At 26.0% G+C, this 22,137-nt stretch overlaps 1 protein-coding gene and 1 pseudogene across 2 annotated transcripts; both read right to left on the bottom strand.

The window, feature by feature from the left end:
* Positions 1-578: 578 nt before the first annotated feature.
* Positions 579-4,776, bottom strand: LOC113855850 (annotated as a pseudogene).
* A 3,018-nt stretch (positions 4,777-7,794) lies between these two features.
* Positions 7,795-12,696, bottom strand: LOC113854601 (probable inositol transporter 2). Of its 2 annotated transcripts, none has more exons than XM_027485700.1 (6): positions 12,499-12,696; positions 12,260-12,330; positions 9,557-9,892; positions 9,148-9,255; positions 8,477-9,073; positions 7,795-8,391 (listed from the first exon to the last, which is right to left on the bottom strand). In XM_027485700.1, exons 1-6 carry the CDS (start codon positions 12,629-12,631, stop codon positions 7,921-7,923), a joined length of 1,716 nt encoding a protein of 571 aa, XP_027341501.1. In that variant the 5' UTR covers positions 12,632-12,696; the 3' UTR covers positions 7,795-7,920. The 2 variants fall into 2 exon arrangements, with proteins under 2 accessions (XP_027341501.1, XP_027341502.1); XM_027485701.1 differs by having other exon boundaries at positions 7,795-8,309; positions 8,611-9,073; positions 12,499-12,684.
* Between the last annotated feature and the right edge of the window lie 9,441 nt (positions 12,697-22,137).

Genomic DNA, 22,137 nt, shown 5'->3' with positions numbered 1-22,137 from the left:
TAAATTTTTTTGTTATAACAACATAAACAAAAGTAAAGAAATAAAGGAAAAAAAAAAACATATTGCTTTCCTTTTACGTCAAAAAAGATAATTAAATTAAAACACAATAATAAAATTACTTTTTATGTGAACCATTTCTATAGCACTTTTTTTAAAAAATTTATAAAAACAAAACTTAAGTACTTTAGTATTATTTTTATTTAAAAAATGTTTTATTCTAGCAACTTGTTTTAATTTTAAAGATATTTTTTATTATATAAATTATTAAGATAAAATTATAACTCTAATTAAAAAAACACTAACAGTATTTATAATATTATATTTAAATTTTCTTATAATATAAATAAAAATATTTAACTTGAATAAACTAATTTTTACGTCTAAAATATGAGTACTAATATTAAACTAGAAAAATGAATATCTCACACTTATCAAAATTTACACTTAGGCCTGTCAAAAGAATTGTATTATAACATTATGATGAGTCAAGGATGTAAAAAGAAGAAAGACTAATGTAAAGTAAAAAAAAAAGTATGAAAACATCAAATTTATATAAAATCCACAAGCAAAGAAGTTGATCATGATCTAGAATTCTTCCAGAACTTGAAGTTGAGACTTCTTTCATTAAGAACCCTTTCTATCTCTTCCATTGGAACACCCTTGGTTTCTGGGACAAATATGATGACAAAAATAATGGCAACAAAAGCAGTTATTCCAAAAAACATGAATGTCCATGCAGTCCCAATAGCTTCAGTCAAACTTAAGAAAGACTGGGAAACAATGAGGTTAGAAACCCAAACTGCTGTGGATGCCATTCCTGCACAAACTCCTCTATACCTTAAAGGGTATATCTCTCAGTTGATAACCCATGGAACAGTTCCCATTCCAGGTGAGAAGAACAAGATGTAGAGTCCCAAGCCTATTATTGCAACCCATCCAATTTTGCTTGGACACTCTTTTGTGTACCATTCCCTATGTTCTGAAGTGCAATGATGCTTCGAGGAGTCGTTATGCACCAAACATGCCCCTGGTTTTAGCTGCACAACAAATTATATAAGAGTTAGAACAAACAAGAATGAATATCAAAACTCCGTTTGCCTAGATATAAGCTAACCTTTTTTCTTTTTTTTTTCATCAAATGTAAATCCCCTCTTGTTATTGAGTAATAAGATATAATTTTATTAAAGAAAAAAGCTTATTTTAACCAAAATTTTCTTGGCTGACGCACAAAACTTCTTAGATCATTTAATTATGTATTGCGAAATTAGTACTACCACATGTAAATTTTAACCGTTTTAATCACATGTCAACACATTTTTAGCTAATATGAGTGATGTAAAATGTATGTTAACGAATAATATAATTTGAAAAAATTGAGCCTGGAGTGGATCAAGTTAATGTTTTGTAACCTTATCTGGGGCAGCACAGAAGCCACAATGTGGAGAAGCTTGAAGGCAGGTGGTGCAATGCCATTGATGACGGTTGGTAGCTGTAGTGTATCCAAGGCAAGTGCCATTGAAGCGAGATGTTTCAGTTGGGCTAATCAACGGGGAAGAAATCTGAGTTTGGTGGAAAATGGCAGTAAGAAGAGCAAGGGATGCCATAACGCCACCCAAACTAACTATAGCAAGCTTCTTTCTTATCAATCAAGTATATGCTCAGAATGGAACCAAATGCATTTAGCCCTGCCGTGATGAGTGACAAAAGTAATGCTATTTCATTGGAGGCAAAACCAGCTAACTGAACAATAGTGGGGCTATAGTACATCACCGTGTTGATACCCACAAATTGCTGGAAAATTTGAAGGCCAATCCCAGCATATAAACCTCTCCTCACAGTTTTTGTTTTAAGCATTGTTAGCAAGCTCACCTTACCTGAGCTTTCTGCTTCCCTAATTTCCGTTTCAGTTGATTCCCTTAAATTTTGAATCTCAGCTTCAACTTCCCCTTCCGGGTAAATCTTCCTCAAAATTTGTATCCCTTTTTCTTCTTTTCCCTTTTATATATTCAACAACCAACCCATAATAAGACATGAAATATAAATGACTAATAGTATGTATGATAATAGATGATCACTGTGTGACAAAACTTGGTTGCAAAACTGATGTTCTCCAATAAAAATTGACACTTTATCACAGTAATCTTCATTTAAGAAACTAAAATTAACAATGATTACTAAAATAAAATACTAAGTTTGACAAGAGAACAATACTAATAATACCAATGATGTTGTACTTAAGTTTGTTCTAATTGCTAACCTTTCTGAATAGCTAACGAGGTGATTCTGGGAGCATTATCGTACACAAAATTTGGAATCAGGATCTTTTCCTGTGACATGACTCTCATGTTCCATGTTTTTTCATTTTCACTCAAGCGAATTATTTTTTGCTTAAGCAAAAATGCAAAAATAGTGAAAAATGAAGGTTATGTTTGCGCCAAAAAATGAGAGGATCCCAATCCCAAAATTTGTAGTAGAGCAGGTATTGCTGCTATTCCTAACATCCACTTCCATGTTCCACGCACCTAAAAGAAAGGTACCAGCGAATTTATTAGCATATCATCATTTATCTCAGTAGAAAAATCCTTAATTTGACACATAATGTAAATAAACATGTGGAAGAAGTTTAAGGTTTAAACATGTGAGAAATCATGAATGCTTTTATTGTGTGAATGTAGTTAAAAATAGAAGGCAAAAACGATGTTGAGCAAGTAAAGCATAGGTTCTTACATGGTGAATCCCAAGTTGACACAGTAAGAAAGAAGTTGTCCACCAGTAATAAGGAAACTATTGAGACTCACAAGGGCTCCTCGAACTCTAGTTGGAGCAGCCTTTGAAATGTGAAGAGGGGATGTCATTGATGCCATTCCAACACCAATACCAACAAAAACTCTACCAAAAATTAGAACCGCTGGACTAGGAGCTGCAGCTAAGACAGCAGACCCAGCAAAGAAAAGTGCATCTGCATAAAGGATTGTTGTTTTTCTTCCAAACTTATCACTCATCCATCCACCAAGTGATGCTCCTAAAATGGCACCAGCAAGTGCCACACTTACTATGGCTTCCTGTTCAGTGAAAATGAAGCTACACCATTACCATTTTATAGTTACTAACATGTTACATGTATATTAAAGCAAATTACATTCACACATCCAGAATTTTATTGATATTACTTTCGATACCTCTGCCTCTTTCACACTTCATAGATTCGTATTAATTTAAGCAATAACATAACACTATGTATCCTTTCTATAAACTCACACCTATCCCTAGTATATGAATTGAGAGACGTCAATGTAATGTCAATAGAGAGAGAAATATCTGATGCATTATTATTAAACTTTAAGGAATGATAATGCAATTCATTATATAGATTAACACAATTACAACAACAAACAAGTCTTGTGGTGCAGTGGGTGAAATCGGCTACATGAATCACAAAGTGCCAATGAGTTTGGTCTCAAACCAAAATTTCAAAAATATTATTAATTAATAAATGTCTTTTAATAACTATTTCAAAAATTCGTTTTTTTATCTCTATCTCTTTTACAGGACTAGAATTTATGTCATGCACTTTCATCATTAGCATCTCCAAAAATCTACTCAACCCAAACCACCTTAATATATATATATTAACACAGTTTTAAACTAATATTTGTTGGGATAGTTAATATATGCAGTTTTAAATAGGGGGCTGTTTTACCATTAAACAAAAACTCTGGGGAGCTATAGTGTATACATGTCCACAAAATAAGGGCAATGGAAAACAAAAATAACAATTTTTTTTATTCTCGACCATATTCACCTGTGCATGTGGAACACATGAAATAATTTCCTGCACAATGGGCGTGTGTCCATTTTACTCTTCAAGAATTTTTCCCTTGGCACTGTATGAGGAGGCTGGAGACAAACATGCGTTTGTTTGTGGATGCATTTGAACACAAGATGAATTCATGGACATCGTGCCAACCAAGTGTTGAAAAGTCAAAAATGGTGTGCCATTTTCGGTACCTAATATTCGGTTGAATGTTAGCGTTTTCGGTGACTAACTTTAGTTGAAAAATTAGCAAATTGTGATGCTTTGTTGCCTATAAATACGAAGTTCTTCCATCCATTCATTGCATCTATTTTTGAGAGAAAAATAGAGAGCAAATAAGAGAAAGAAAAAGAGAGAAAATAGTTTAGCTTTTGGGTATAATTGGGTTATGGGTTGTGAGTGGTTGTGAGTATTTTTAAGTGTTATGTAAACACTGAGTGTATTCCCTTTTTCAGTAATATATCTGCAGCAGTTTGGAGACATAGGCATTGTTGGCTGAACTCTGTTATCAATTTTGTGTGTGCAAATATTCCGCATTTATTTTTTACTTCCACAAATCTGACATTACAAGAAAATTCGGCGTAATTTTCTCAACACCAAGATGGGCAAGAAAGATTAATAATAAACGAAAGAGTGACATCTCATTTTCCTAGTTGTGACCGCAAGCATTACCTGAAGCCAAGTCTCTCTGTCCACTTCTTTGAATTCGTCTCTTATATACAAAAGAGCTCCAGATATCACACCTGTACTACATATCCATCAATGGTCAAACACTCAAATGTCAAAACATTAGAAAAGTAAAAAAACCACAAATGTGCAAATATATTACCGGTGTCATAGCCAAAGAGAAGGCCTCCAATTCCAGCAGAAAAAGCAAGTTGAAGAACATATGGATTGTTCTTTGAAAGAGCCAAACACTCTCTGAAAGCAGAGCCATCAGCTTCAGGAACTCCTCCCTCCATGTTGTTGTCTCGTTTTGTTGAATCATAGAAGCAGGCTCGTTTATACTAATGACTGCGCCAGTGCACCAAACCATAAATGGAAAATGGACTCAAACAAAGGTGTGTGGACTCCTTGAAAAACGAATATAGGGAAGGCAGAGTGAGTTTAGGAGAAGAAGAATACGTGCAGACAAATGTAGACTACTTTCCACTCTAATAATGGAAACTTTTCTGAAGTTGTGATTTCTCATTTCTTCATGCCTAATGCTTCATCACAACTCACAACTACCTTACTTCACCGTTAAAAAAAAAATACAAATAAAAAAATGCTTGTGTTAATATTTAAATCCCCTTAATAACTGTGTAATACGATTCACTAAACCCGCACCCCTTAATTGTAATTCATGCTACAGTCTATAATTTGGACATTAAAAGATTGATACAAATACGATTATCTTTTATCTTTCTCTTATATTTTTATTTTTTTTCATATACATGCATATAAAAAATTACATGATTTTCATCTACTAAAAAATGAAATATGCTAGCGGTTAATCAGACTCAAACTTATTTTTATTATATTTACTCTTATATTATTAATAATTTAATTTATATATATATATATATATATATATATATATAGTTAAAGTATACAGAGTATGATATCATATCAAAAGATAACTCTGTTAGAATAAAAAAGTAACATATATACTCATATTATAAAATAAACAGTAATAAATTCAATTTCAAATATATTAAACATATTAATTTTATTATTTCATCGTCAAGTAAATTTTAACAAAAATAAGTCATTGTATTATTATAATAATTATTAAACTATATATAATTTGTGAGTATTAATTTTTAATTACAGTTTTTTTAATAGAAGTATTTTTAGAGATTTTTTATAATTTATTTTGAAAAATAAAATTTATTTAATTTTTAAAAATTATTAAATATATTTAAATTATTTATTAAAATATATTTTTAATTTAATGATACCTGTGTAGTGCATAAAAAATATTAGTTTTACAAAACTTTATCGTGTGCTTGGATAAATTATTTTGACAGGAGAAAGTCAATTTCTTTTAAAAATAAAACTTTACATTTTTTATTTAACAAGGTACAATGGTAAAAACAGAACAAAATCTACCTAATCAGAACAATACCTGCATGTTAAAATATCTAATTTGAATATTTCTTTTATCAAAAATTAAAATTCTTGTAATTTTAACGAGGAATTTGTTTAACTAAAAAAAAGAATTTAAAATTAAACCTAAACACGTAAATTTTTTAATTTTTAACAAGATATTTAACTTATAATTTAGATCAAATTATAATTCATAATAAGATTAAATATTTTATTATTATTATCAAGCATTTAACTTTTTATATAATGTATGAGAGAATTATTCAAAAGACATAACTAAACTATTTCTTGAACTAAAAATGCTATATTGTTGTCCTATGTAGTAGTTTATGAGATAGAAAAACTATGTCGAATTTCATATGAATTTTGAGATCTTGATCTTTTTCAGTTATAATGTGACAATCAATGTTATTTTTAATAAAAAATGACAAAAAAAATTATATAAAATTTATTTAATCAAACTTTAAATTAGCTTAATTGAATTTTACAAAAGCCAAAGAAAAAAGAGGAATGAGTATGTAGGGATGAGGGAAGCAGGAGGGGTTATGTATGGGGAAAGAGGAGTAGTGAAAGAGTTGAATATGAAGAAGAAAGGTAGGAGTGTAGTTAGAGAGGGAGATAGAAAAGGAGAATTCGTTTTGATTCTCATCACAAGAGATTTGGTATCTGATTTTTTGAGAAAGTTCCTTGATAAATTCTTTAAGAAAAGATTATAAGAAAATAAAATATTCAGTTAATAAATCTCAAATTCTGACTCTTATTATTATAGATAGGATAATACTAATCAAAATAAATGAATTTATTTATTTTCATTTAATTATAATTTTGATGAATCTATTTACAAAGTATTAAAATTATTTATGAATGATTGACTATATCATATCGTAGCTGAAAAGAATATTTAAATATCAAATTCAAGCTCTATATAACTTTTACAAAGATGAAAATAGAAGAAGATAAAAAAAAAATTGTTCTAGTTCTTGTCACAAGAGAAGTTTATGAAGAAAAAATATTATCTCAAAGTTGGAGACTCAAAATTTGCATTAAAGTTTCTTAGGAATGGATTTTTGTCATTAAAGTTTCTTAGGAATGGATTTTTGTCAGCTAATCACTATGAAATGTGGGTAACGAAAACATAATAAACTAATGGATAAATTTTGAAACATTAATTCCTGGGCAGTCAAGTGAGCATAATTTGAAATTCAATTTTACAATGAGTTCAGTAGAAAAAAAAGAAAAAAAAATGGATGATGAATAGAAAAACATAAACAAGTTTCTATTTTACATATGGTCATAGAAGAAATATTTTGAATAATGTATTTCATTCGTTTAAAATTGGAGTTTTACATTATTTTATATATACACATCAAAAGATCTTATGACTTTAGTATAATTTAGTAACAACTATATAATAGCAGATGAAAAGTTAAGTAGGTGGAGAGAGGGTTAAGTGGGTGTGGGAGAAGAGGGAGCTGAAAATGAAAAGAGCCAGTGAAGGAATTGAGTTGAATATGAAGAGGAGAGTGGAATTAACAAATATATATATGGAATTAACAATATTACTTGAAAAAAAGTATACATATCCCTCCAAAATGAAGTTTCACATAGAAGAAAAAGGGGAAAAAAAAAAATACAAAAGCAAGTGATGATGACTGAACACTTCTTTTATAATAAATAGTATTTTCATTTCTCATTCTTCATCCTTGGGGTTTCATAAGGCTTTGACAGAAAGCTTCAGTCAAAACATTAAAACCCTAGAACTAAAGTAGAAGCGGCAAATCTTTGGGTAAAAAAAAAACAATTCACAATCTCTAGACACAATTCTTCACAAAAGAAGCTAATAAATATACTTATCTCACATCAATTTGGCTTTACACCTGCTCTTGCACCCACTAAAACACAGTTGATATGCACTTTCCCTCTATGTCTTTATCAATGTAAGGGAAGTGTAATGGTAAAGTGATGCGAAACAAAGTTTATTCTAAAAGAAAGCATAATTAAATTTAAAAAGTGAGTCAACTCTTCTGATTGCCACTTCTCTTCTCCCAAAACTTAATATGCATAGCTCTTTCATCCAGCATCTTCTCAACTTCCTCCATTGGAACACCCTTGGTTTCAGGTACAACAATGATCACAAAGAAAATTGCAATGAAAGCAACAAACCCAAATATCATGAATGTCCATGCTGTCCCAATAGCTTCAGTCAAGGACAAAAACGACTGAGAAACAATCAGATTTGAAACCCAAACTGTTGTAGAAGCAATCCCTCCACAGATTCCACGGTACCTTAAAGGATATATCTCAGAGTTTACAACCCATGGAACAGTTCCCATCCCTGGTGAGAAGAATATGATATACAAAGCCAACCCAAGTATTGCAAGCCATCCAGATTTGCTAGGACACCCTTTTGTGTACCATGACCTGTGCTCCTTTTGGCACTGATCCTTTGTAGTATCATTGGAGATCAAACATGCCCCTGGTAAGAGCTGCATATTTGAGACTAATGATTAAAATCCTACTATATGGTAAAAGCAAATGTGTGACAAAATATTGCATGAGTTAGGTACTTACCCTGTTAGATGCAGATGCACAAAAACCACATGCAGGTGAAGCCTTTAGGCAAGTCATGCAATCCCATTCTTGAGGATTCACTGCTTGGCTGAAACCAGGACAGGTGTTATTGAAATGAGAGCTTTCCACTTTACTGATAAATGGAGAATGAGTCTCAGTTTGGCGGAAAGTAGCAGTTAGAAGTACTAGTGATAGAACAACACCACACAAGCTGAACAAAGCAAGCTTTTTCCTCCCAGTCTTGTCAATGAAGTATATGCTCAAGATTGAACCAAATGCATTAAGGCCAGCAGTGATTAGAGACAGAAGAAGTGCTGTCTGATTGGATGCAAAACCAGCTAACTGAACAATGGTGGGACTGTAATACATCACAGTGTTGATACCCACAAACTGCTGGAAGATTTGAAGGCCCATTCCTGCATACAAACCTCTCCTCACAGTCTTGGTTTTCAGCAGCTTGATCATGCTGATCTTTTCTGAAGCATTAGCTTCCTTCAGCTCCAAAGCAACGGAATCCTGCAAAGCCTGGATTTCAGCTTCAACCTCACTTGGAGGGTAAATCTTTCTTAAAATTGCCTTTCCTTCTTCTTCCCTTCCCTGTTACACATTGAACAAATAAATCAGAAACGATGCAGTTCATCACCAAGAGAAAATTCAAATAATTTACTCGCCTTTCGGAACAGCCACCGGGGTGATTCTGGGAGTGAAAACATCAGAAACACTTGAATTATAGCAGGTGCAGCAGCCACCCCAAGCATCCACCTCCATGTTCCTGGCGCCTGAAAAAAAAAAGAAAGTTACCAAATATTCTGTTAGCATATTACAAGGAGAAGTCTAAATTATAAACTTGTTCTTCAATTAAAATTACAGTTTTATTTTAAAAATCATGTCCACCTTTGATAGTTATTGGGAAAAAGAATCATTAAAGTATGAACAATAATGCATATATGACAGCATAAGCTAAGCATGTTTAGTAATTTGGTTTGTTATACATTATCCTCTACATTACAAACCAATAAAACAAGTAACAAAATAATAAGAACTTAAGAAGGCTTTGAGCATGGTAAAGAAAAAGGTGACCTTAGTGAAAGCCAAGTTGATGAGGTAGGAGAGGAACTGCCCACCAGTGATGAGGAAACTGTTGAGACTTACAAGAGCTCCTCGAACTCTGGTGGGAGAAGCCTCTGAAATGTAGAGAGGAGATGCCATTGAAGCCATTCCAACACCAAGGCCAACAAAAACTCGACCCACGATGAGAATAGAAGGATTTATTGCAGCAGCCATGATAGCAGACCCAATAAAAAACAGGGTATCTGCAATTATTATTGATTTTTTCCTTCCAAAACGATCGTTGATCCATCCACCTACTGAAGCACCGATGATCGCTCCAGCAAGTGCAGTACTCACAATGGCTTCCTGTCATAAGTTATCAAGTATCGCAACACTATTTAAACAATGTTCTACATACCAGTAAGTTCTGCAGCATTAAGATATGGATTCTCTGCAACTGTAAATTCCATTTTTTCTTGAGCGAAATTGACTCCCTTAGAGAAAAGTATAAAATAAATTTTAGATCCTCCAACTTTTTCTTTCTCCATTTCTTTCATGTTTGATACTCTCTCTTCAACTTTCATATCCACTTTTTCTTTTTTTTCTTATATACAACTCCTCTCTTCCTCTCTCAACTCCTTCTACCTCCACCCTCATCGCTTCTCAACTTCTTTCTTTCTCTTTCCATCTCCATCCTCACCCTCATACTCACCTCTTTCATCTTCTTTTTAACTCTTCCACTCCTACTTCTACTCCTATTTCTTCTTGAAAAAATTTTGCTGCATTCCTCATTTTCATTCAAAGGAGTCCATTTTCACGAAAATAGAATTGAATGTGAGTTTTTGCCGCTAGAGATTACATGTTTTATGTCACTCTTGTCAAAATTATATTTCATTATAAAACAGGTGATTTTAGTCACTATCAAATAAAGTATAAAATCAATTTAAAAAATTTATATGATATTTTTTTAAATTAATTACTATTTAAACTTTACATTCTTCTTACGGCTCCCATAATTAATTAAAGGAAATTGTTTGACACCTGTAAAAATCAAAATGCAGAAGTACGAACGGTTTATTAATGAATGATTTTAATCACTTCATAATTCACTTTGCACGGTCATTTTATTATACTCTTGATAGATAAATAATCATAATGTTCCTGAAATCTTAATGTTTTGTTCAGTTTGAGATTAAAAAAAAGCTAGGTAGAAAATAAATGATAAAAAATAGTAAATTTAAAAAATTGTTTCACATGAAAAAAAAAAAAACAATCATTTCTATAGATAAAAAATAAGTATCCAGTTTTATATAAACAATTATGATCCTATTAACAACAATGAAATGTAAATGAAAGAAGGACATTTCAAGAACATTGTAAAAAAAAAAATGAAAAAAAAAAAACTAACATTAATTTCTAGGATTAATTTTAAGCAAAAATAGATGTTTCTTTTACGCCCCAAACTTTCCAACTATATTTACTAAAAACTAATATTAAAAGTTAATATTAACGTAAACAAGTAAAATAGGATGCATTTCACTTGTATTATATAAGAGAAGTGTTTCAATTTCTTATCTCTCTATTATTATTTTTCTTCTCTTATTTCACTTTAACTAAACGAAGTATAAAAGAAGAAGGCATAATTAACTTTTTGAGATTTTAGTGACGTGCGCAATTACATTGCAGTTTAAGGAATAAATATTAAATTCATGACCTATATAAAAATAATAATAAATTTTTATAACTATTTGTTTCCGGCTCTTTAAATAAGATGATTTGTCAAAAAAACTGATTTTATTTTTCTAAAATCAGAAAAAAAAAACTAAATTTTCTTGTATTTATCCCAAAAATAAAATAATAAATTTAAATTTGGAAGAGTTGGAATTATAATGCATTTTAAATTAAAATAATAATAAATGATTTGATTTTAAAACGCTACTTTTTCTAACTGATTACATATTCAAATCAAATCGAAAAATACGGAGAGAAAAACATCTATTGAATAAATGTGATCTCATAAACTCAATAAATAACTTCTGAATAAAAAAAGGCATGAGATCAAATCATTAAATGTACAATTATTCTTACCAAAAAGAATTTATGGTCTCATTAACTATTGTTTACTTTTACCAACCAGTGGGTCCCATCTATTTTATATGCCAAGTTGCTGCTTTTGCTTTTTATGAATGGATAGAAGATGATGCAGGTTGGGAAGAATATGTTAAGATTTGGAAAAATGGGTATTTGTCAATTTATGTGTAGTGTTTTGGAAAATAAATGAACAAAATATTTATTAAAAAAACATATAATTGGGAACAGATGAATCCGGATCTGGTGATATATTATCCAGCCAAATAATCAGTAAAAGAAAAACAGAATCCCATAACCAATTTTAAAACAAAAAAAACAAAACAGAGAGTCACAAGTTGTATTTAATTACTAGATTAAAACTTTCAATTACGCCTTTCTCGTGATGACGGAGCAGAACTGCAGAAGACGACAAACTTAACCAATATTCGCCAACATGATCAGATTAAAATTCATGAACAAGTCCAAAAACAAAAGGTAAAATAAAAATTAAAGCTTTTTCACAAAACATGCAGATTTTATGCAACATGATTATGAGAGCATTAAAGTTCATTAAAGAAGGCTTGAAATTTCAAGAGAGAGAATTGATGAAGGACAAAGGTTTCATTTTACAGAGAAAAGGGCTGATGAGCATGCATTAAGTACCTGAAGCCAAGTCTTCCTATCCACAGCTTTGAAGTCATCCCTGATATAGAGTAGAGCCCCAGATATGACCCCTGCACCGACCAATTGTCAAAAACAAAAATTAATGGGTAGAAAAATAAAACAAAAGCATAGGAATGGCAAATACCATACACAGGAAAACAGAGAAACGGGTGCTTGTTGTTTATGTGATTAAAACTTGTTATTGTTATCATTAGAAAAAATATTAATAATTGATTTACCAGTGTCATAGCCAAAGAGAAGGCCACCAATTCCAGCAGAGAAAGCCAGGCGAAGGACATAAGGATTCTTCCATGAAAGAGACAAACATTCTCTGAAAGCAGAGACATCAGCCTCAGGAACTCCTCCTTCCATGTGAATGGTTGTGTTCTTAGTTCCTACGAAAGGAAGAGAAAGAAGTGAGAGTTTCTCTGTGAAGAGAGAGTGAGTTGAATGATAAGAGGTGGTTGTATTTATAGAGAAGAGACTGCTCTGTGACTCTTTGGACTCATGCAAGATTCTTAATACTTTGTTGGCTCTGTTCGCAACCTCACGCCATAATTTAATTTTACATTTTTTTTATATTTTAAATTGCTATTTTAATCTGTATAGTATATTACATAATAAAATATATATAATGATTTTTTGTTTAAAATTTAACATATTGATATTGTTAAATGTTATAAATTTTAATAAAAATTTATTATTTATTATAATGTGTAGTTTTGCATAGTTTAAAAAATTTATATTACAATAATAATAATAATATTTATTAAGTTTTTTTTATTGCTTTTTCTTAAATGATACCATTTTTTTTAGAAATTTAATTATTATTATCTTAAAGATTCACATTTGTTTTTGTTAAATATCAAAATATTCTAAAAAATAAGAGCGGAGCGCTTGTCCTTTAACTCGTTATATCTTTCTAAAAAATTAAATCATTTATTCAATTTACAAATATAGTTAAACTTTCTAAAAATTTAAAATAATCAAATATTTTATTAACATTTACTGTATTATTATTAAAAATAATATTATTTCACTAAAATTAAACTATTCATACCATGATAAATTATGTACTTACACTTTTCTTTTACTTTTTTTTTCTACAATTAATTTTACAGTCATACAAATTTTCTCAAGTAAACATATACTAATATAATTAATTGAAACAACATATACCGCAATCTCATTAAAAATATCACAATATAAAAATAAATATTCACATTAAACATAGAAAATACCAATAACATTCTTTTAAATACATTATTTATGATTGGTATTTTTAAAATCAAAGTATTTATTTCATAAATTTAGTCATTTTTTATTGACTTTTAAAAAATTAATCAATCACACAAGTGAATTAAATATTAGTCATTTAAATTTATTATAAAAATTATAAAGTGATTAAAAATAATAAAAATTATTAATTAAATTTACAAAATTCATTAAAAATTTATTTTTGTGTTTAAATATATATTTTTTAAAAATACTTCATGTTAAGCTAATGCACATAATTAATTTCATATAATTATAAAGAGAAAAATAATTAATTAATGTAAATGATGTTAGTATTATAATTTTTAAGAATATATAATCAGATAAATTATCTATATATATATATATATATATATATATATATATATATATATATATATATACATGAAGAATGATCTTTTCACACCAATGTAAGTTTAAAAATTCTTATACTTGACTTAAGTTTTTTATTTAACTTATATTTAATGGATTATATACATATATGAATTTAAAAAAAGTTTTGATATTTTTTGTGCATTATAAATATATTATTAAATTAAAAATAAAATAATATTGTGTAGCTATTTTAAATTTAATAATTTAAAAAAATAATACTTTTATTATAATAATTAATATTTTACTATATTAAATATGAACAAATTAGAGAGATAAAATTTTAAAAATAAAATTCAAATAAAAACTTAATAAAAAATTAAATATTAATTGAAAATAAATTATGTGACAATTAAGAAGATAATAACACTTAATTAAAATACGTTAACTGATTATAACTATATATATCAACCTCTATATATAAAAATTAAGAAATATGAAAATTAAAATTGATCCCAAAAAATATTTTCATTTCATAGGTAAATTAATACTTTCATTCAAGAAATAATACTTGCAGATTATATATAAAAGTATAAAAATTAGTATTAAAATAAACAAAACGTTTAATTTAAAAAACACCTAATGAAAATTAAAATTACTCTTATTTTAAAAAATCACTTTTATTAATAATTAATCTTTATAAATTATATATAGTGATTAATTATTTAATAAAATATATTATAAATATATTCATACAGATTAAGTTAGTTCTGTATTTCTTTTATAATTAATATATATTTTTTATTTTCCTTATTAGCATGCAGAATTATCGGGAAATACTTGTGTTCCACAGTAATGATGAAAATGTTATTTAACTTTATTATAAAAACGGTTTATTTGTTTATAAAGAGTTAAAAAGATTTAAAAGTTTTCAATATACTATTGATTAAACATCCAAAATTTATTTAAAAATTACAATTGCATTTAAATAATTTTCAAAATAATAAATTTATGTTAAGCTTTTATAAACTTGTTAAAAGTTGGTTTCCCTTATTTATTTATTTTTCTATTAGTCTCACTTTTTTTTATTCAATCATGATAAAAAATTTAAATGCATTAAGTATTTTTTAAAAAGCGACAACTTTGTGTAAAATAATTAAAAAAAAGAGGATGGAAATATATTCATACAAATAAAGTTAGTTTTATATTCTTGTTAATTTAATATTGTTTATATATTTTTTTTCTTTTCACTTTTAGTAATTAGCATGTAAAGCTTTAAAAAAATATTTCCACTCCAAAAACTAGATGAAGAGGCTATTTAAATTTATTAATAAAAATAGTTTATTTATTTATAAAGAGATTGACAACATTAATAAGTTTTTAAGGTACTGATAAAGTGTTTGTTAATCGGATTGAATAAAAAAATTATTTTATCTGGTCTGATTAAAAGTGAGTTAAAATTTATTGACAAACTTGTATATACAATATTTAATAATTGTTTTTGATAAAATATGAGATTAACTAATATAATAGTTGGTTTGAAAGTTTTTATTAAATAAGTTAATTTAATAAAAATTTATAAAAATAAATAAATAAATAATTTATTACATTATTTTATATCAATAGATAATATAATTTTAAAATATATGTAAATATAAAATTTTTAAATAATATATATAAATAAATTAATTCTATAAATTTTAATATATATATATATAATAAAAAGATAATTTAAAACAATTCCTCATTAAATTGATCACTTTTGCATGTTTAAGTTTATATACGGTGTCAACAATCTTAACTTGTTAAAAGTGATTTAAATCAACAATCTTAACATGTTAAAAGTGATTTGAATTAAATTAGAAATTTAATTCATATACTCTTTAATTTAGTTAAAATCTGATAAATAAACACATTTATTATTTTGAAAGTAATTTTAAATAAATTTATTTTTATATAAAATTTTTATATTAAAAAGATGATATACAAAAATAATTTTAAATTAATCTAAAAATATACTTATATAATTGATATAATAATAATAATAATAATAATAACAATATGAATATATAAATTTGAAAATAAAAGTGTAAAAAATAGTTAAGTATTACAGTTTTATTAATATATAGTTCATAAATATGAGTGAGATGTTAATTTTATCAGTAAAATTATATATACATGTAATTTTAATTTGATCAATTTTTAAAATCAGTTATAAAATCTAACTAATCTAATTATTATTTTTATGTTTATAAATTTTTATTTACTTAATTTTTAATTAATTTATGTTTTGGTTATTATGTCTATAAACTCTAAATCTATTCATTAAGGCTCCAAAATGTATTAAAAATTATAATTTCATTTAAATAGAATTAAGAAAGTGCTTTTATGTTAAGCTTTTATAAACTAGTTGAAAAATAGTCTTTTTAACTTTTTTTTTTGTTTATCTAATTATAATAACAATTTAGATAATCTAGTTAGTTGAAAAATATCTTCTTTTTAAAAATTAAAAAAATGACGCTTTTATGTAAAACAATATTTTCAAAAAATATTATTGCGGACAAGGTCATTTGTAGATTCTCGTTAATTATGTATATTTTATTTAAATATTTTTATACAAATTTAAATATATTGAAAAGTAAAAAAAAATATTGTATTTTTTTATATACAAATAAAATATATTTTTTCGAAATCATAAATATTTTTTATTGAAAGTAATTTTTTTTTTTTCAAAAATCATTTGTTGACTCCCGAACTATACTCATCAAAATAAGGTTCGCTTTATATTCTCATTAATTTATAATATTTTTTTCAATTTTTTAATAGCATGAAAAATCTTAAAAGATATATAAATTTATTTTGATATATTTTTAAAATGAGATTTAAAATCTAAATGAATTCAATCAAATATAAATCAATAAAAAAAAATTTAATTTGAGTTGAAACAAATGTTGAACACTCTAAATACCATAATTAAATCTCCAAAGTTCATTAAAAAATTATAATTGTGTTAAAATGAATTTAACAAAATACTTTTATGTTAATTTTGTATAAACTAGTTGAAAATTAGTCTTTTGACTGTTTCCTAAATTTATCTTATTATGATAAAATTTGGGAATACATTAGCTAGTTAAAAGGTATTTTTATTATTAGAAAAAAAAAGGTATTTTTATTTTTAAAAATAAATAAATGGCGCATTTATAAAAATTATTTTTCAAAAGATAAACATATATTCGTGCGGATAAGGTCAGTTGTAGATTCTTGTTAATTTTATAATTAATATTTCTTTTTTTATTAGTTTTTCAGTTGTTTAAATTTATTACAAAAAAGTTCGTATTAATTAAATTTTAATTGGTTAAATAATATTATAAAAAATATTATTATATTTTAAAATCATTAATTGCATTGTTTTTTTATTGGATTATATGAAATAAAGCAATTTTTTTTAATAAAGTGTAGTGGTTATTTAATTATATAATAATTTATAAAAAATTAAGAATTCTGAACAAGTTTTTCGTTGCATTATGCAAATATTTTAAATTTAAGTAAAATTTAAAATTTGAATAAAATAAAAATATGTAAGATATTAAATTATTATTATTATTAACTAACTGAAAAATTACCTATGATGAAGAAAAATTGATTGTGTTAAAAATTATTTAATCTTAAAACAATATTTTAAATAAAAAACAGAACCATTTAACTTTTTAGTTAATAAAATAAACTTTTAATAAGATGAAATACCCTTTCAAATACACAGTTAATCTTGGCTTTAAATTAGATTAGTATAGATTGGATAAGATTTTGACAGGGCCATAACTTAGTGATATAAAGAATATTAGTAAAATTGAAAATAAATAATCTAACTTAATCTAAGCTTTAAATTGGAATAGTAAGATGGGATAACATTTTGATAAAAAAAAATTGAGAAAATGTATCTAACATGAGAAGCTTTTATTTTAAAATTGTGAAACTTATAAATTTAAATTATATAATTATGTATATATGAGTAGCCAACATTAATAAATAATTATTATATCATCACTTTTAAACAAATCTAATAATTAAGATTTAGTTTTTGAATCTTTCAATAAATTATATATGTATAGAGAGAGAATTAAATTACTTTAATCAGAGTTACTTTCCATAATACTCTTTATAATATTGAATTTCATTAATCAAATAATTGAATAATGTAACATTAATAAGTTAATCATACATACTATGTTTTAGACGAATTTATACTCTACAGTCCGTATTTATTTATATTTAAAAATTTTATATTAAATGTTAAACAAATTTATTTGACAATTTGTTAACTGACTTTTTATTTGTCATTTTTTTAAAACTTGATCTATGAAAAATAATTTTTAATTTAACAACTAGATTAATAAAATTTAATTTTTATAAAAAAATATCAAGTGTTCTTTGTCTTACGCATCAAAACTATTGTTGTCGTCCCTTAACAAGAATACAATATAATTATGAATCTGATAAATATCTAAAAAGCTTGGCTTTGACAACAACTTGGCCTCGTGATTTCAATGACCTAACTCCCTTTGGATATCTTTTCGTGGAATTTTATCTGTTGTGATGCAATTAATACTTTGTAAACAAAAACAACTTTGTATTTTTAGGGTTCCAACCTTCTTCCCCGATGAGGAATTTTTTTTTTTATACATAAAATATATATTATTAAAAAAAATTTAAAGAGAACTTAAAACTCATATATACAAAAAAAAAATTACTAACTCAGAGAAATAAAAGTAAAAATATATTTATATAAAGTTAAGATAAATGTAATTTCGTGAATTCAAATACCAATCAGCTAATAAAATAGTTTCTTCTTTACTGTCAATATATTTTAATTAAATGAATTTTCTACATGGAAGGATCTCATTCATTTCTTGTATCAATGAAAAACATAATGGCAAATTTAGTAAATAATTAATTACTTTCATAAATTAATATAATTCACAAGGCAAGGTAATTAATAATCACATGCAATTCACTTCTTTTGAAGAAATGTTTTGCCACTTCTAGTTTCTAAAAGAAAGTTGCCAATACATATGACTACTCATTTTGTCTGCTCTCAAGATGCATGTGACGTCCCTTAAATAATGTTTTATAGGAAATATAACATATCATACAATTAACCGTACACTATTTTTAGCAAGATAAAATTAAATTAAAATAGGTTGAGTTAGTCGTGTTTAAACTTAACATATTTATATGATTTTTGTTATTTTTAGTATGACTTGATCTTTTGAATACTTTAGTCTAAATTAAAAATCTATAAGCCTATTCATAATAAGGCTTTTAAATAAGAAAAAGAAAACTTATCTTTAAAAACTTAAATTTATATATAAATTAATAACTCAAATCTTTAAATAAAATAAATGTGCAACATTAATTTATTATTATTATTTGGATCGTCAAGTTTAAAATTTTTTCTTATAGTTTTGAAATCTGACCGTTTTAATTAAATAAACTTTGAAAACAAATAATTTAACCTATTTATTAAAAGTTTGATATTACTTAAGTTCAATGTAAAGTAAATTGTAGGTCCCAACAAGTGGCTTAACTATACAAATGTGATAAATAAATGTTTATAATAACACTACAAATTATTCACTAAGGAAAAGCTATTCGAGTTAATTAATAAATGTGCAACATATATCGAACAAAGATCCCTGTTTGCTAACTATGCCCACCTTTGGAACATAAAATTGGGAAAGTGGCAATTTATGGAACTACGAAAGTGAAGAAAGCACCGTCACATTATTGGTTATACTATGCATAAAGTAGATGTTGCCCACTTAAACATGTAAGATGAACAATAACTCAAATGCAGGACCACAATCAGATACATTCAAATAAATTTCGGTACAATTAAATGATTATATTATTTGGGACATTTTATGTATTATTTATATTATTTTTTACAATATTGTTGTAATTAGTTTTCAAACTTACATTTAAAAAATAAATGATTATAATTGTTATCTTTATAATGTAAGAAACAGCTTTTAAAATAAATTATTAAAATTATATTTTTATGAGATAAAACTAAATTATTATTTTTATCAGGGTGTGTCCTTGGAAGTTAAATTTTAGAAGAGGATAAAAATGAGAAGCAAAATTAAACCTAAACTCCCAAACTTACTCCAAAAGTATCATGTTTTTCATTTTTTTTAACGTAAATTGAAATTAGTGATTGATATTGGTTCTAAAAAAAAAAAATCAAATAATTTATGAAAACGTAATTATAGAAACTACTATTAATATAACTGTTTATTTGGGGACGAGGATTTTAAAATTGCATAATTAAAACTCTTAAGAATTTTAAATAAAAAATTTTGTGTAATTTTGACTTTTTTAATTTTAAAGTTTGTATTTTTTATTTTTATTATTTTAAAAAATTATTTATTTTAATTTTTTAAGAAATAATAAAAATATAACAGAAGTGAGATATATTATTAATATATATAAATTATTAAATGAAAATATATAAATTTTTAAATAAATATAAGTAAAACACATAACTATAATTTAAGCTTGTTTAATTTTTATTTAATTATATATATATATATATATATATTGTAAACTTGTCAAAATATATGATCTATTATATATTTTGATATTTTTATTGATTATTAAATAAAATTTTTAAATAAACATATAAATTTAAATAATTAAAATATTATAAAAATTAAATATCAACAATTAAATTTATAATAGCTAAAATCACATTTAAACTATACAAGGTACGAGGACTGATTTGGCTAGATGCATTCTAACTTTTTAGTTCATGTAAGTCTTTTTTACGTGTTTTATCAAATACGAGCACATTTAGGAGTTAGTCCTAGTTTTTCATAGTTCCAAATGATTTTTTATAGATTAAATAATAATTTTTAATTACATTTTAAATTAAAATTGTGAGTTTTTTTATAATTTATTTTTTATTTTTTAATTTGTTTTTAATTTCATATAATAAAATGTTTGTTATTTAAAAATTCATACATACAAATTATGCGTAGAGGTTAACATGTAGAGTTATATTAATTCAAAATATTTTTAATTAAGTGTTTTCATTTTCTTAAATGCACCACATGATTGCACCTTCATTTAGTATTTACTTTTCTATATTCAATTTCTATTTTAATTTTAAACATTTTATCTCTTTAACTTAGTCCTCTTTTTTTTTTTTTTTGTTGGTAAAGAGAAAAAGATTTAACTTAGTCCTCTTTAACATAATAAAATACTAAAATATTAATTATGATAATAAAAATATTTTTTAAATTTATCAAATTAAAAAAGACATCTAAATATTTTTTATTTAGAATACTTATTTTAATTTAGCAATATTTATATAATATACAAAAACTTTACTAGCATAAATTAGGAATTCTTAAATTTATAACAAAAATAATATTTACATTAAATTACTGTATGTAATTATTTATGATAAAAAAATTAAAAATAAAACACTTGTACACTGGATTAATTTCTCCATTATAGGTTTTACTATTTAGTTGGTTCTGATGCGTAATTTAAAAACAGCTGCCATGCAAAAATAGAAAACCACTTCTGACATCGTCTATCGTTCCTATCATATTAGTGATGTGTTTTAATTTAATTTTATATTAAATTAAAAGATAACTACTTGATCTATACACAAATTTTAAAAAAAATATATTCCTAAAACTGCTTATGGGATAGTCTAGTGGGTGAATAATAGAATACTTTTTTTCTGCTTCTCTTATCTTCTTACATTCTTTCTCTCTCTCTCTCTCTGATTCTTCTCTTCTTGCTCTACCTAATTACTTGAAGAGGTATTTATGTAACAAATTACCCGGTTTGATCTGCTCCTCAAAGAACAAAGTTTACAAACTTAAAAGCATTTTACCCATAAAGCAGGCTCACATATCTTGGTTTCTAAAGCCATGCCAACTTTTACAGTCTCTTGATTTTCAATCTGCCAAGAGTGATACTTCACTTTTTCTATAAATTACTACTACATCCACCCCTTCTCGTCATGGTTTGTGTAGGTGATATAATCATATCATTACTGGTTCATCACAATCTGAAATTCATCACTTGATTTCTTTCCATCACTCTCAGTTTGGTGAAGTGACCTTGACTCTCAATTATTTTCTATGAATTGAAGTTACACACTGCTGATAGAGGGTCTTCACCTATCCTAGACAAAATATATTCATGATCATTATCATTAGCCGAATATGGTAGATTCTAAGTCCAACCTACCCCAATGGTTGGTGGTTTAAAAT

This window comes from Abrus precatorius, unplaced genomic scaffold, assembly GCF_003935025.1.
Source record: "Abrus precatorius isolate BTA unplaced genomic scaffold, Abrus_2018 Scaffold11, whole genome shotgun sequence".
NCBI lineage: Eukaryota > Viridiplantae > Streptophyta > Magnoliopsida > Fabales > Fabaceae > Abrus > Abrus precatorius.
The sequence above is the reverse complement of the archived record's forward strand: the minus strand, read 5'-3'. Positions and strand labels throughout refer to the sequence as shown.